Source organism: Lissotriton helveticus, chromosome 4_1, assembly GCF_964261635.1.
Source record: "Lissotriton helveticus chromosome 4_1, aLisHel1.1, whole genome shotgun sequence".
NCBI lineage: Eukaryota > Metazoa > Chordata > Amphibia > Caudata > Salamandridae > Lissotriton > Lissotriton helveticus.
The window spans coordinates 1,541,299,397-1,541,314,907 of NC_136063.1; the positions used below are offsets into that span (position 1 = coordinate 1,541,299,397).

Here is a 15,511-nt window from a genome sequence, read left to right on the forward strand (position 1 = left end):
ACCTGTAACTGGATGCTCTAACAAAAGGTGGACAGTGGTGGGAGATATGTTCTCTCTAGTGAGGACATGTCCCAAGACTGGCTGCTGTGTTCTGCACTTAATACCTATATCTGTATGAGTGAGAGCGGTGGAGTCCCTCATAAAAGAAATTCCCGTAGTACAAATGAAAATAAGTAGCATTTGCAAGCACTGTTTTTACAGTTGGCTGGGTATTCTACAATGGTGATAGCCCAGCTCGGTATTTAACAGTGGTCACCTCTTAGAGGAAAATGGGCAGGCTCATTAAAGTCATTATCATTCAGAGCTCTTGCAATAGCTGGACACCTCAGTTTTGGCTCATTACAAGGCAGACTTTCCTATATCTGGACTGGTCAGGTATGTGAACAACCAGGAGTTCAAAGTGCAACTTAACAGCCTCCACAGGCTGTCGGGTCTGGTTATATCTTCTTTTGCTAACAGGGCCCCCAACATCTCTGATCTCAGGCACACTGCTGCACGTTGCTCATTTAAGAGCACAGGGAACTCTGAAATTATGTCAGGATAAGGAATGCTCAGGCTGATGATGTGGTGCTTCTGAGCTACACAAGAGGTTCGGTGCAGGCAGACCAGTGGTCAACAGCTGTTGTAGTCCCTAGGAGACCCCGGTCTCGGAGTGTTATTTCTGGGAGCGCTCCAGCTTTTCTTTTTCCAGGCGTTCAATTTGTGAATAATTTTGCAAGAAAGAGTTTGGAGAGTTTTGCTAGTATGCTCAAGATTTTTTTTTGGGGGGGGGGAGGGTTGTATTAGTGATGGGTGTTCAATGACTGTGAATAGGCTGCAAGGGGTTTGCGAATAGGCTGAGAACTGGGAGGGACCACAGTGTTGCTGGGTATAAACAGTTTATTTATTTAAGCTTAGGATCTTTCTTCTTTGATTGGAGAAATTTTGTGGGGGCAGAAGCAGGGACCAACCACTGGCTACAATCTGGGCTTTGATTCAATACTGTTATATGCACATTCAAAGTACTGAAATTCTCCTAAAGATACACGTAGTGGGAACCTGCTGAGAACAGTCATTAATTCGTCCCTTGTAATCCCTAGAGACTGAGGAGCTGCAAATATGCTGGGACAAGAGGTGTTCTTACAAGAGGAGACATGAATGATAAAAGGAAAACGTTTACATGGTTGCATGTTTCTTGATGATAAGCTGTACTTTATTTGAAATGGGGGCATATGTAGTGACACAAGCAATTCTGTCAGTGTCCGGTTTCTGGCAGGTCTCTAACAATGCCTTTCTGTTATTATTCTTCGTCCTTTTTCGTGCCTTCCTAGTGGTTTTACTAGATAATGGTGTGCCAGACATTTTTCTTCAAGTACGGTGGCCTATGTCTCAAAGGTTTCCAAGGAGGAACAGTTGCGCCTTACTCACTAGAAGGTTCTCTAGTAATACCCTAGGGTGGAAGCTGTTGTACAGAAGCAAACTGTGCTTGTCTGTGATTTTATTATGAACCCTCTTCTCAATGCCACTGTGCCCAATGGTAATCACCAAGTCCGGGAACACTGCCTCTTCTTTACACATCGTATGAGTTAACCTCAAGTGTCTACCTCTGGAGTTAATCCAACTGGCAAAATAGGTGGCCTGCGCCACAACTTAATGTTGTCTTTATATGAGTTCTCCTAATTGAAAATGTGGCCCGCTTCAAATTGATGCACCTAGAGGCAGGCCATACTTGAGGCAAAGGTACTCCCCATTGATGTCCCCTGTATCTGATGATATATCACTCTTTCAAATTCAAAAAAATTTTCTGTTAGCGCCAGATCTGCACATTTCATAACGAATTGCTTTGGAGTCATGAAATGCCACTTTGTTTCTGCCAGAATCCCCTATACCATCTTCAGGGTATGTCTCTGTGGGATGCTGGTGTACAGCGCTTCTATATCCATAGTTATTATCATATCATACGGAATCCTGATCTCCATATCCTGAAGTAGACATAGACATCCTTAGTGACACATAGATACGAGGTTGATGCTTTCAGAACTGGCTTCAGGAACCAGTCACAAAACTGTGACAGTGGTTCCAGTAGTGATCCTACCCCTGAAACAATTGTTCTCCCAGGGGGCGGTAATCCTTGCTTATGTATTTTTGGAAGGGTGTTAAACCTCAGGATGTTAGAATTCTTGAATCAACCAAAAGTCCTAAGGTAAGGAGGTAAGATTGAGCAGGGCCAAAATAAAAATCAATGAAGAAGTGGCACAATAAGGTGGTTCATAGTTCTCAAGCAAAATATTTGGTGAATGGGTCAAAGCATCTACTGGGGCAAGCCCAGTAACCCTGGACCAGGAGCAAGAGAGAGCATTTGCTATGAGGAAAGAGGTTTTCTTATGAGAAATTACTTGAATGCTAAACGGAAAGTAACACATGGTTGGAAGAAGCAAAATCCAGGGGATGATCAACTGACATCAGGTTCATTGTCATGAAATAAAGTCCATAATGTCTTGGTAAATTATAGATAATCCAATTGTCCAATTGTATTTCTCATTGTTTTGCTAACATCTGTTTTCCAACTTGTGCTGCTGCCTTAGGATAAATATCTTTAAATTATAATAAACAAAAACTAGTATTGTATCAATTGTAAGTCAGTCATTCTTACCAGACTAGTGATTGCACAATTCAATTATTTAAACCACAATATTTGTTATGAACCTGTAGGATTCAAGCAGGTGTAAAGGAGAAGGAAAGCAGGGGTGAAGTCCCAGGTGCTGCAGTTCGCTAAAGAAGTGTCTTAGACGCATTCAATTAAAGCTGGACTAATATTTTATCAAGGGTAGCAGCAACTGGGTTACCGGTGCTGGGGAAGATGAGGTGACCCCAAGTGTTTTTCAAAGAAAGGGGGGAGAAAGAGGGAATTGAAGACCCCAAGTGTGACAGTAACATTGCTGATAAAATTAATATCTGATGGCATGAATATCACAATTAAAAACAAGAGTAACCATAACCAGGGTGCCCCAGAGACAACATTTCTAATTGTGATGCCTTGGAATCACACGGCAAGGTTATGCATTTTAAGATCCTCTAGGAGGACATGAGTTGGATAATGAACATTGTAAATCTGGTATTGCGCCAGAAGTTGGGTGCAGCCTATTGTACAGGAATTCTGGTACTCGTCTTCATGACAACCCTGTGTGTACAGCCTGATTTCTCTGAGAATTACTAAATGAATAACTTAAACAAGATGAGTTTCAACATCATAGAGGCAAGCGTAATTCATTTTAAATATTGCAAATCTGTAGCAAAGTTGAGATTTACAGAAAATGATCCACAGTAGGTTAAAGGCTGTACAAGGCTTGCGAAAGAGGGTGCTTGTTCTTACTAGCAGTAAATTCTATGTTGCCAAAGAAACAAACCTTATATAAAATATATGCATTTCAAAATGGTATTTGATGTAGTCAACCAGGGGGACCTAATCAGATCGAGGTACTGAAAAGGGCACATTTAGTATTGTCACAAGTCTTTGTGTTTGATATTCAACCTTTGATGGGTTTGATTAAAAAAGTGGGGATACATTAATTGATTGAAGATGAGAGATGGGTAAGAGAAGTGCTCCAGGTATGTGTCCAATCTCTTACCATCACATGGACATTACAAAGAGGCCACACTGTTATTTGTGGATGCCACAGAATAATAGCGTTGTATAGAACCAGTCTTCAATTCATGACTGCCAGGCAGGAACTTTCTGTTAAAGACTCTCATGGCAAGTAACCTAAAAAAATCCAACATTAAGATCCCTGGTCAAACGATCTACTAACCTCACTCACCAGGGATCAGTGATTGAAAGCAGAAATAGAACATTTAACTACAATTCTATGTTTTGGACACCTACTTCAAGAAAGTGAATCATGTTATGAAAAGGACATGTTGTGTCCTGAAGTAATGTCAAACTCGAGATGGAAGTTCAATCCACTCAGCAGGTACAACTGCCTAGAATGCTAAGACTCTAACAGCAGAATTGTATGCAGCCACGTTGTGGGGCTATTGACTGAGTGGAATATGACTCCCTCTTCTGCCAATTGAAATTATGGACCAGAACTTTGTCACCACTTCCAGGGAAGTTAACTGTGCAAAATACAGAATCTGAGATAAATGTGATTCTTCAAGGGGTTACATACAGACACAAAGCACAGTGCATAATACATAATACACAGCATCTTGGATTTGTCGAAAGCACTACACAACAAAGTCTACTGAAATCATTTCGTAAGCATCATTGCATACTTATCAAAATGGTCTGAGAGTGCAGAATGAACATGACACGCCAAAATAATGTTACAATTATTGTGTATTGTGTTCTCAAATTACTATAATGGCAAATAAAAATGTGTGGCAGCTGTACCTATGTGCGCTTCACAGGAGTTATCACTTTTTTTCCTTAACATACTTACTGTTTACGTGGTCAGAAGTTAGAAATAAAGTACAAGTTAAATGATATAAACACCCAAACTAAACAGGAAACTCTCACATACATATTAAGAATCCAAAAACATGGATTGAATGACGTCTATGGTTAAAAAGCTAAGCTAAGTCATTAGACAGCCCATAAGTATAATGGTGTATATATTTTGTTTATTATCAAGAGTGCAACCGGATTACAGCCATAATATGGACTTCTTAGAGTAAAAGAAGGCATCACAATCACTCTAATAATAGCTGGAAGTATAGTCACCTTTATGCCAGGGCTAGTTAAAATAATGCCCCGAAAAGTTGTATAGGCTGTCCAATAGTACGTGGCAGTCGAGACTCCTCCGTCTCCAAACCTAAGGCCCACACTCAACCTGGAGGTAACACTTGCAACTTTCACCCCCGCCTACCCGATACTCAGTGGTGGCAACTGGATTCAAGCCTGATTTGCCATGGCTGGTCAGCTAATCGAAACACTGTAGTACCCAGCAACTGCTGCCATTACTGCTAAACCACTCTTGGGTCTTTGCTCACAGCCTCACTTGTGCCACTTCAAAAATTCAAAAGCTCTTGATAAACACACAGCAAACACACCTTAACTGATTTTAATCCCTACCGGATCATTTCATTAAAGAGAGTTAGAAGACACTCAATATGGGTAAAAGGTACAGCAGCCATAATATAATGGCTCACTTAAGCCACTGTATGGCACGGGCCACACCAATATGTCAAATGCAAAAACGTCAGCCTTCCTAAATTCCTGCTCAGAAGGGTATGGTGTCAGGATTACCTTGAGGAGCCCTAATGGCAACCAGGAAACATGCAACGGCAGCTTTCATATGTCCACCTTGGCAGGGAAACCAGTAGGGAAGCTACCTAGTGCTCCGCATTGCTTGTCAGCTGTTTTCTGTTCTCTCAGGGTCAAATGCCCGTCAGCTTGTATTTCACATAAATCACAATCCACATCATAAAACATGTATCTGGCATCTTTGATTCAGAGAACCTAGACATCCGTTAAAAAAAGTATCCCGATTTAGAACTAGTACTTACTGCATGCTCCACAAGTGAAACACCCATCGTGGTATAGGTTTCCCATGGCCTGGCAAGCTTGGTTTGCTCCATACACACCTTTGCTGCATTTCACACATGTCCCTAAAATGGAAAAATATAAAAGTTAGATAAGTAAACCCAGAACAAATATCACAAAGACAGTTAAACATTTGCGAATATCTGGCAGATAACTACAAGCTAGCCGTTCTTAAATTTGGGTAGACTGATATGACTTGATTAGTATGTCCTTTAACGTAATGAATCGTTAATAGACTTCTCCATCAACAACAAAACTAAACGTATCTCTCACCTTGCCAACATGATGCCTGCCATCAACACCCTTCAATAAGCCAAAGCAAAGTACTATACTAACACCATCAATAAAGCTACCAACAGAACCAGAACACTCTTCAAAACAATCACTGCATAACTTCTTGCCTGACCCTCCAATGCAACACTGCATTGAGAAGTGCAATGTCATCAACTGCTTCCTAAGTGAAAAAATACAAAAGCTGACAGCACATTGACAGCAACATCTCCTTCTTCTCTTATCCATACAATACCACCTCTTCTTGTAGCACTATGCAACTGTTATCCTTTCTCTAACAGAACTTGCCCACATACTCAACTCCCTCAAAACCAACCTCTATTAAGATGATGTCTTAACCTCGTCCTGCATGAAAACTCTCCAGAGATGCTATGTCATTCCTTCTCACTATTGTGAAGACTTCCCTCACTGAAGAAATCTTCCAAGAAGGCCTAAAGAACTATTCTATTTACAGAGACTTGGGTACAACATATGCTTGACCTAGAGTATGTACAATCCGCCGTTGGCGGGGTTTAGGTGATCTCTTTCAGCGCTGATACCGGTCGGTGATTATGCGTTCTATAAATCTCAGTTAATTTTGATAGGCCATATGCCATCCCTAGAGGGTTTCAGGGGCGGACATTTCCTGGGGATCAATTTAACAGCTTAAAAACGGAAGTGGTTCACTGCTCCTTAGACCGCTCACCGCGCCCGTTCCCGGACGACTTTTGGCCTGCCTCTATTCCTGGTACGGTAGAGGCCGCTGAGTCGGTCCGTAACCTGGGAGTCCTGTTTGAATTCAACCTGCAGCTTGATGCTTCAGTGAACAGAACCATAGCGACTTGTATGGGCCTACTCCGCGCCCTACGCAAGATTTTACCACTCCTCCCTGCAGAGGCTAGAACAGAAGTAGTGCGCAGTTCTATTCTTAGTCGTTTAGATTACTGCAGCGCACTGCTTCTGGGGGCCCCAAAAATCTTAATCCTAAAACTCCAGAGGATACAAAATATGGCAGCTAAGCTGGCCCTAGCGCGTCCTCGATCCGCCTCCTCCACGGGAGCATTGGCTGATCTTCACTGGCTACCTGTCCAGCAGAGAATCTCGTTCAAGGCAGCATGTCTTGTTTTTAAGGCCCTGTACGGACAGGGGCCGACGCCGATTCAAAACCTTTTTTCTTGGTATTGCGCCACTAGATCCTTAAGATCCTCCTCCGCGTTTTTAGTGACGGTCCCAAGGATTAATAGAGTGAGGATGGGCGGCCGGGCGTTTGGTTTCACGGCCGCGACTCTTTGGAACACACTCCCGTTGGCGCTGAGGAGCAGACAGGATCTCCCTTCCTTTAAAAAGGATCTTAAAACGTTCTTGTTCCCAAGAAAAATGTAATGGCAGTCCTGCCTGTAGTACAGACGCAGTCTCAGCGCCAGGATACCCTTTGGGTGGCAGCCGCGCTTAACAAATAAATAAATACATACATACATCTCTCTTATAGAAGATGTAATGGCTGAGGGAGCTCTGAAAACCTTCTCTGAAATCAAGGAGGAATTTGAACTCTTCCACACTAAATTTTATCGCTATTTCCAACTCTGACATACTGTTTCTCCATATTTAGCTGACTTGATTGAACTCCCTCACTTCAGCCTGCTGGAAGCCAAGTTGACTATGTACCAACACCCGCCACAATTTCAAGACAAGCACTGGCAAGGCCTACTGGTCTGGCTTATAAATGTACTCTCAAGTCAGATCTAAAGATCCATGTATGTTAATGACTGCCCTCCTCCCATCTGTGCTGCCTCCAGAGAGAACCACCGCGAATTATCTAGTTATCTAAAACAAATTCAGTGGCACATGTGTGCCCCTAAGAATTTCAAGCTCAGGCAGCTGGAGAATCAAACAAAATGATTACAACCATGAAGTGGGCAAGAATGTTTTTTGAGTGGAAGCACACATCTTCTGCCCAATCAAAACGTATACCCCTGACTCCCAACATTCCAGATGGAGCCACAGGCCCCCCGCTCACTGGGTTATACTTATGTCTAGCGACAGAGGCCCTGTCGAGCCAGACAAGAAAGAGATAAAAAAACAACAACAAACACAGTCATTAAACAAATAGGACTGCTTACCAAGTTAAACTGCATCAGATTCTGAAGCTGTTTGTAGCAGCAAGGGTGTCTCAGCGAACTGCCCCACCCCCGCTCCCCTCCCAGATATAATGGCAGGTTGGATAAGATTATTAATTGGTCTGGCATGTGGTGCAACCAATTAAATCTGTGTGAACAAAATGTGCATGTCTTTATTTTCATTAGGGTTCAAGGTGTGGATGACCAGTCACTCATTCATCGCTATGGTGGCAAGATGGGCAAAGACAAGGACTTGGAAGCTTGGCTTCGCCCACACACGGATAGTATGACTGGGATCCCCTGGAATGCAATGCCATAGTTTGATTCCCAAGCTGCAGCAGAGACTTGCAGGGTGTGGATCTCAACCTCACACTTTAGTAATTCACCAGGGGGGAAATCCCCTCCCTGGGGTGCTGCACGCTGATCAAAGTAATGAAGTCTTCCATGGGAGAAATCAGCAAATTAATGGGGCACTGTGAGTTACGGTGGCCTTGGATAATCCCGTGCAGGGTAGGGCATGGAGACATATCTGGGGATGCCACTGAACATTCCCGCAGAAGGGTAAATAGCACCAGGACAAGCTCCCCAGGCAGGGGGACTTTGGTTTCATTAGGCATGGCTTAATTAAGGAAAGCACCATAGGGTACTTTGATAAGGACAGGTTACATCTGTCAGAGGTTGGTATGGACTTGTTCCTCTTGGACCTGCAAGAAGCACTGGTAACTGTGGTTTGCAGATGATTAAGGAGCCTGCCATGGTGGGGAGCCCCGGAAGTGATGGTGGCCACATCCAAGGAGTTGGCGGAGTTGCCGGGCGATCCTGAGGCAGTTTGGTACATTGGGGTGCCATCTCAAGGAACACAGCAGGGATGATATTTACCAACCCCCAGACATCTTTATGGCAGTAACCTGGGATAGAAGCGATGCTGCCCCATTAGTGCCTCCAGTGGTTGCAAGCCTGAGCATCCGGGGGATTGCCTGGTGACTCGCCTGCCCCTAAAAAGATATGAGTTATAATCTTGGACGGATGGTCCACGGTATTTAAGGGAGAAAAATTCCCGAAATTAAATGATAGCACCAAATTGGTTGGGCCACGGTATTGTTTAGCTCATCAGGTGGGTGGGCAGCTTAGGCTACTTATGGCTACCTGCCCTTGGATAGCCCGTAAGTTAACCCACCACATATCACAGCGTTAGGCAACTACCCAACCCCATCCACAAGAGATCACCCCTGAGCTTGGACACAAAAAAGGAAGCCTTAGTTTGGAAAAAGCAAGGTTTTTAATTTCTTTCTGAACCTAGCATTATCATCAATGAGGCGAGTTTGAAGAGGCAGAGAATACTACTGGAAAGTAGTCAAATAAGAAAATTATCTGTTCTGTTTTTCCTAATGCGTTTGGTTCTGGCGAGGGCTAGATTACGGGATCTAAAGTCACAGGTGGACCTGTGAAAATCCACTCTGGCCTGTAAGATCTCAGGTCCTGTATTACGTAGGGCTTTGTGCATGGAACATAAGAGTTTGAAATTGTCTCTTTTTCATACAGAAAGCCAATTCAAATAAGTCAAGAAAGTTGATGCCAAGCTAAATCGTCCATGTTACAGATTAGTTTGGCAGCAGGATTGCCTGTAAACTCGAGAACAGGTAGGCCGCCATGCCTACAAAGAGGACATAACCAAATTGCAGTCTACTAGTTATCAGAGCCTGGACAATGTTTTTATGCCACACTATTGGAATCCAAGTGAATAGTCTTCTCAGAAGCTTGGGAATGCCAAAGCATTTACCACAAGTAAGCCTGATAAGTTCTTGCAAGAAGAGACGATCATCGATAATGATCCCCGAATTTTTGGCCAATTTCTTGGGAGTGGGCATATCCCCCAAAGAGGCTGGCCACCAAGAGGCATCCCAAAATAAGTGTGCCCCACTAAGTAGCAGGATCTCAGTTTTATCTGCATTTAGTTTTAGACAATAACTTGTCATTCATCCATCCTGCTACTTCGATGAGGCACTCTCATAATTTGCCTCAGGGCTCCTCAAGATTTCCCCCCAGTGATATAATCAACTGGGTGTCATCTGCCTAGGAGGGGACTTCAAAACCCCATTCCTTAACAATGTTTGCTAGAGGAGAAACATGAATATTAAACAAGCATTTGCAATGCAAAAGGTCTCGCATTAGGAAAGTTTGAGCTATTGGGATTGTAAATGACACATTTTTTATTTATGTTTTGTTTTTGAAAATACCGAAATTATTAGCTTTGTCATTTACAATGCCAATAGTTATAACTATTGCAAATGTGACACCTATAGCATTTGTAATGCAATATGTGTTGTATGTACGTGACTTACATGTATTGATATTACAAATAACAATGGCTTTTAATTTTTTTTCAATAATAAATACTTACATTAAAGTAATGGCACTAGCATAAAGTTTTGTAATGAATATGCTACTTACCAGTATGCATCTGTTCTTGGCATGTAGGGCTGCTAACATTCATATCTTTTGCATAGATCGCCGCCTAGTGTTGGGTCCGGATGATCGCACATTGTTGTCCTGGAAGAGTCTTCGAAGTATCCTGAGATAGGTGGCTCCTCCCCTGGACTACAGTGCGCATGGGCATCGGCTCCATCCCCAGATTGTTTTTAGCCATTGTGGCAGAGATGGAGTGAAAAGTGTAAAGGATGTCCATGCTAATGATTGAATGCAAGAGTATATCTGCAGCTGCGACGGGCACCGGGGAGGAGGGTGGGCGATATGAATGTTAGCAGCCCTACATGCCAAGAACAGATGCATACTGGTAAGTAGCATATTCAGTTCGAGGCATGTGGGCTGCTAAATTCATATCTTTTGCATAGAATATATAGCAGTCCCTCCCTTAGCGGCGGTTGCCCGTGCCAGCTGCAGAAACCTGAAAAAGTGTCTTGAGAACAGCCTGTCCTACAGCTGCTTGCTGCTTGGAATGCACATCAACACAGTAGTGTTTTGTAAAGGTATGCGGTGTAACCCATGTGGCTGCTCTGCAAATGTCTTCCAAAGGAATGTTCCCCAGGAAAGCCATGGATGCCCCCAGTTTGCGTGTGGAGTGCGCCCTTGGGGGTATTGTTAAGGTACGTTTAGCTTTTTGATAACAGATCTGGATGCACTTAACAATCCACCTGGCTATTCCTGCTTTGGAAATAGGGTTGCCTTTGTGCTGTGGCGAGAAGGCAACAAAAAGTTGTTTTGTTTTCCTAAAGTGTTGTGTCCTGTCAATATAGTACATCAACGCCCTCCTAACGTCCAAAGTATGGAGCATTCTTTCCGCCACCGTTTGTGGGTTTTGGAAGAATGCGGGCAGGTCAATAGTTTGGTTGAGATGAAACTGTGACACCACCTTCGGAAGGAATTTGGGGTTAGTGCGTAGGACCACCCTATTTGGATGAATTTGTATGAACGGCTCTTGGATTGTGAGCGCTTGCAGCTCACTGACACGTCTTAGTGACGTAATAGCAATGAGGAAAGCCACTTTCCATGTTAGGAACTGGAGTTCACACGAGTGCAGTGGCTCAAAAGGTGGTCCCATCAGCCTGGTGAGGACCACATTGAGGTTCCACACCGGAGCTGGCGGTGTTCTTGGTGGAATGACTCGTTTCAGACCTTCAAGGAAGGCTTTAATGGCAGGCACTCTGAAGACAGAGAGATGTTGCCTGTTCTGAAGATAAGCTGCTATGGCGGATAGATGGATCCGAATGGAAGTGTACGCTAGATTGCACTTGTAAAGATGTAACAGATAGCAAATGATGTTAGGGATAGATGCATCTAGCGGGTTTATGTTATTGGCTGTACAGTGAAGGACGAAACGCTTCCATTTTGCAGCATAGCATGCTCTGGTAGTGGGCTTCCTTGCCTCCTTGATGATGTCCATGCATTCTGGAGGTAGGTGAAGGTAGCCAAACTCTAGGACTTCAGGAGCCAGATCGCCAGGTTGAGCTGTTGCGGATCTGGATGCTGAATGTCTCCATGGTTCTGCGTCAAGAGCCTGGGTGTTAGGCGCAGCCTTTGATGCGGCACCACTGAGAGTTCCAGAAACGTGGTGTACCATGGTTGGCGTGCCCACGTTGGAGCAACTAGGATGAGTGTCATCGAGTGCTGCCTGAGCTTTCTCGCCACCAGCGGTATTAGAGGTGCTGGTGGAAAAGCGTACGCAAATTTGCCTGACCAGTTCATCCATATCGCATTCCCCTGCGACTGTGGGTGAGGGAACTTGGCGGCAAAGTGTTGGCATTTTGCGTTTTCGCTTGTGGCAAACAGGTCTATCTCCGGATGACCCCACTGCTGGAAGTACGGGTGGAGTACTGATGGATGTAACTCCCACTCGTGCATTTGATGGCTGTATCTGCTGAGCAGATCCGCCATCTGATTGTCCTTGCCCGGGAGGTGTTCTGCCATGAGGAAAATGTTCCTTTGAATGGCCCACTTCCACATGCTCTGAGCCAGATGAGACAGCTGTGGCGAGTGGGTGCCTCCCTGTTTTTGAATGTAGTACATCGCTGTCATGTTGTCCGTCCGGACTAACACTACCTTGTCGCACAGATGTACATTGAAGGACTTGAGCGCCATGAAGAATGCCATCAGTTCTAAATAGTTGATGTGCATCTTCTGTTGCTGCGTCGTCCATAGTCCCTGCACTGTGTAAGTGAGCACATGAGCTCCCCATCCCTGGAGAGATGCGTCCGTTGTCAGGATAATCTGTGGCACTGGCTCCTGGAACGGTCGGCCCTTGCAAAGGTTGTGTGGATTCCACCAATGCAGAGAGTTGTATGCCCGACCGGTAACCAACACTAGGTCTGTCAGTTGTCCCCGAGCCTGTGTCCACTGATTTGCTAAGCACTCCTGGAGCGGACGCATATGTAACCTTGCGTGAGGGACTATGAAGATGCAGGAGGCCATCATGCCTATCAACTGCATGAACACTCGCGCTGGAAGCGAGTGTTGCGGTCTGAACCTTTGGATTAGAGACTGTATGCTGTCTATTCTGACCTTGTTTGGCTGAGCCATAGCAGTCAGGGTATTTATTGTCGCACCCAGAAACTGCCGCACATGTGCTGGTTGAAGGTGCGACTTTGGGTAGTTCAACGAGAAGCCCAGATTGTGAAGGAGGTGAATGGTGGTCGACATGTCCGCGGCGCACTGTTGTTCTGACTTGGCTTGAATGAGCCAGTCGTCTAGGTAGGGGTAGACATGTATGTTCTGCCTCCTGAGGTGCGCCGCTACCGTCGCCAGACACTTGGTAAACACTCTGGGGGCGGTGGTCACTCCGAAGGGTAGGACTTTGAACTGATAATGCCTGCCTTGGATAGTGAACCTGAGATACTTTCTGTGGGACGGGTGTAGTGGTATGTGGAAATAAGCATCCTTGAGGTCTAAGGTTGCTAGGAAGTCCCCTTGGTTCAGCAAGGGAAGAATCTGTTGCAGTGTAAGCATATGAAAATGTTCTGACAGTATATACAGGTTGAGGGGGCGCAGATCTAGAATGGGTCTGAGGGATCCGTCTTTCTTTGGAATAAGGAAGTACAGGGAATAGACCCCTGTGCCTTCCTCCTCCACTGGCACGAGCTCGATTGCGCCTTTTTGCAGCATCACCACTACTTCTTGCTGCAATAAGTGCAAGTGCTCTGCGGACATAGGTCGTTGCCTTGGTGGAATGTTGGGTGGAGTGGACGTTAACTCTAGACAATAACCGTACTGGACAAGTTGTCTTACCCACCTGTCTGTGGTGATGTTTGTCCAGACTGGCAGGAACTGCTGGAGTCTCCCCCCGACAGGTGTTAAATGGTCGGGGGGCAGTGACAGAGAGTCACTGTTTGTTTGTGGCAGAGGAACGGGAGTTGTTGTTTCCGCTGCAACGTCCCCTGGTGCTGTTTCCTCGATAACCCCCTTTATTTTGCTTGGGGTACGAGGACTGTGCTCCACCTCTAGTGAACTGTGATTGTTGACCCATCTGTCCTCGGGTAACCCCACGTGCACCTGAGCGACGAAAAGTGTTGCCCCGGAATTGTTGTGACTGAAGGGCCCCCATAGATTTAGCAGTTTCGTTGTCTTTCTTAATCTTTTCGAGGGTGGTGTCAACATCAGGACCAAACAGTCTATCAGGATTGACGGGCTGGTTGAGTATGGTTGTTTGAATGTCTGGTTTAAACCCTGATATGCGTATCCACGCCTGTCGTCTTAGCATGACGCTAGTGTTAACAGCCCTAGCTGCAGTGTCTGCGGCATCAAGTGCACACTTTATTGCTGCGTTGGAGATGAGTTTTCCCTCCTCTATGAGCAGTTTGGCACCCTCTTGAAACTGCGTAGGCAGGTGTTGTAAAAGTTGCTCTAGGGTGTCGTAATGCGCCCTATCATAACGTGCCAATAGCGCCTGTGTGTTTGCTATACGCCAGAAATTGGCAGCCTGCGCAGCTATTCTTTTGCCCCCTGCCTCAAGCACTTTGGACTCCTTGTCTGGGGGAGGAGCTTCACCAGTTGTTTGGGAGTTCGCCCGTTTGTGGGCATTTGCGACCACAAGAGAGTCAAGAGGCAACTGTCCCCGAATATATTCTGGGTCTGCAGGTGCCGGCCTGTATTTCTTCTCGATGCGTGGGTTGACCACTCTCGCTCTGGTAGGTTCCTTAAAGATTTCTGCAGCATGTTTAAGGACCCCCTTTAGCATAGGAAGTGTCTTGACTGTTCTTTCAGAGACAGAAAAAGTGTCAAATAGAAAATCTTCCTCCACCGGGTCAGCATGCATCTCGACGTCATGATTAGCAGCTGCCCGTTCGATTAGTGCATGAAATCCTGCAGAATCCTCAGTTGGGGATGCCCGTGCACTGAAAAGCTGTGGGTCTTGCCCCACAGGTTGGTTTCCCTGGTCACCGGTGTCATCATAGGAATCCTGTTGTGCATCAGGCTCATTGATGGGGAAACTGTACTGGTCATCCAGTCCTTCCTCCTCTCCCCCAGAGTGGTCAGGGGAAGGTGTTGGACTTCTCCTAGGCGGAGGCTGGATAGGTTCAACCAGGGCAGGAATGTCCTGTGTAGGCCTTTTCTTTTTTAGTGGAATAACATAGGATTCCACTGGCTGGGAAGTGATTTTCCGCTTATAAAGGGTCAACTTGCCAGTGTCCGCATCGACATAACGCTCAGATTCGTCTCCTGAGTCGTGTTGTCGACCCGATAGTCCGCCAGACGTGGAAGATTCTGATGTCTTTGGCACCGTCTTTGGTGCAAAGGCTTTCGGGGCTTCTTTTGGCGGCAGAATGTATAAAAGCTTGGCAGTAGGCTTTGCAGGCGCGTCTAGCGTCTTCTGATGCGACGGCGCGGAAGTCGACGTCGCAGTAGCCTTCTCACGAATCCGTTGCAATGAACTTGCGATTTGCGATGCGCCACTCGCCGAGGCACCTGGCGCCGACGAGGAGGCCGCCAACGGGCCGCTGCCCCCGACTTTCTGGGGCTCTTTTGGAGGCTTAGACGTCGACGCCGCAGCTTTAGACACGGAGTCCTTGGACTTATGAGTCGAGCTTCCGCTCTTGGATCCGAGGGATTTCGTAGACTCCGCCTCGACCATGCGTCCGTCTAACGGCGC

At 45.5% G+C, this 15,511-nt stretch overlaps 1 protein-coding gene across 2 annotated transcripts in view; it reads right to left on the reverse strand.

The window, feature by feature from the left end:
* LIMD1 (LIM domain containing 1) overlaps nt 1-15,511 on the reverse strand; it is a 411,104-nt gene that overhangs the window by 150,618 nt on the left and 244,975 nt on the right. For both annotated transcript variants that reach the window (XM_078688169.1, XM_078688170.1), the window contains one exon: nt 5,488-5,589. In XM_078688169.1, the coding sequence (XP_078544295.1) occupies nt 5,488-5,589 (102 nt within the window). The remainder of the gene's footprint in view (nt 1-5,487; nt 5,590-15,511) is intronic.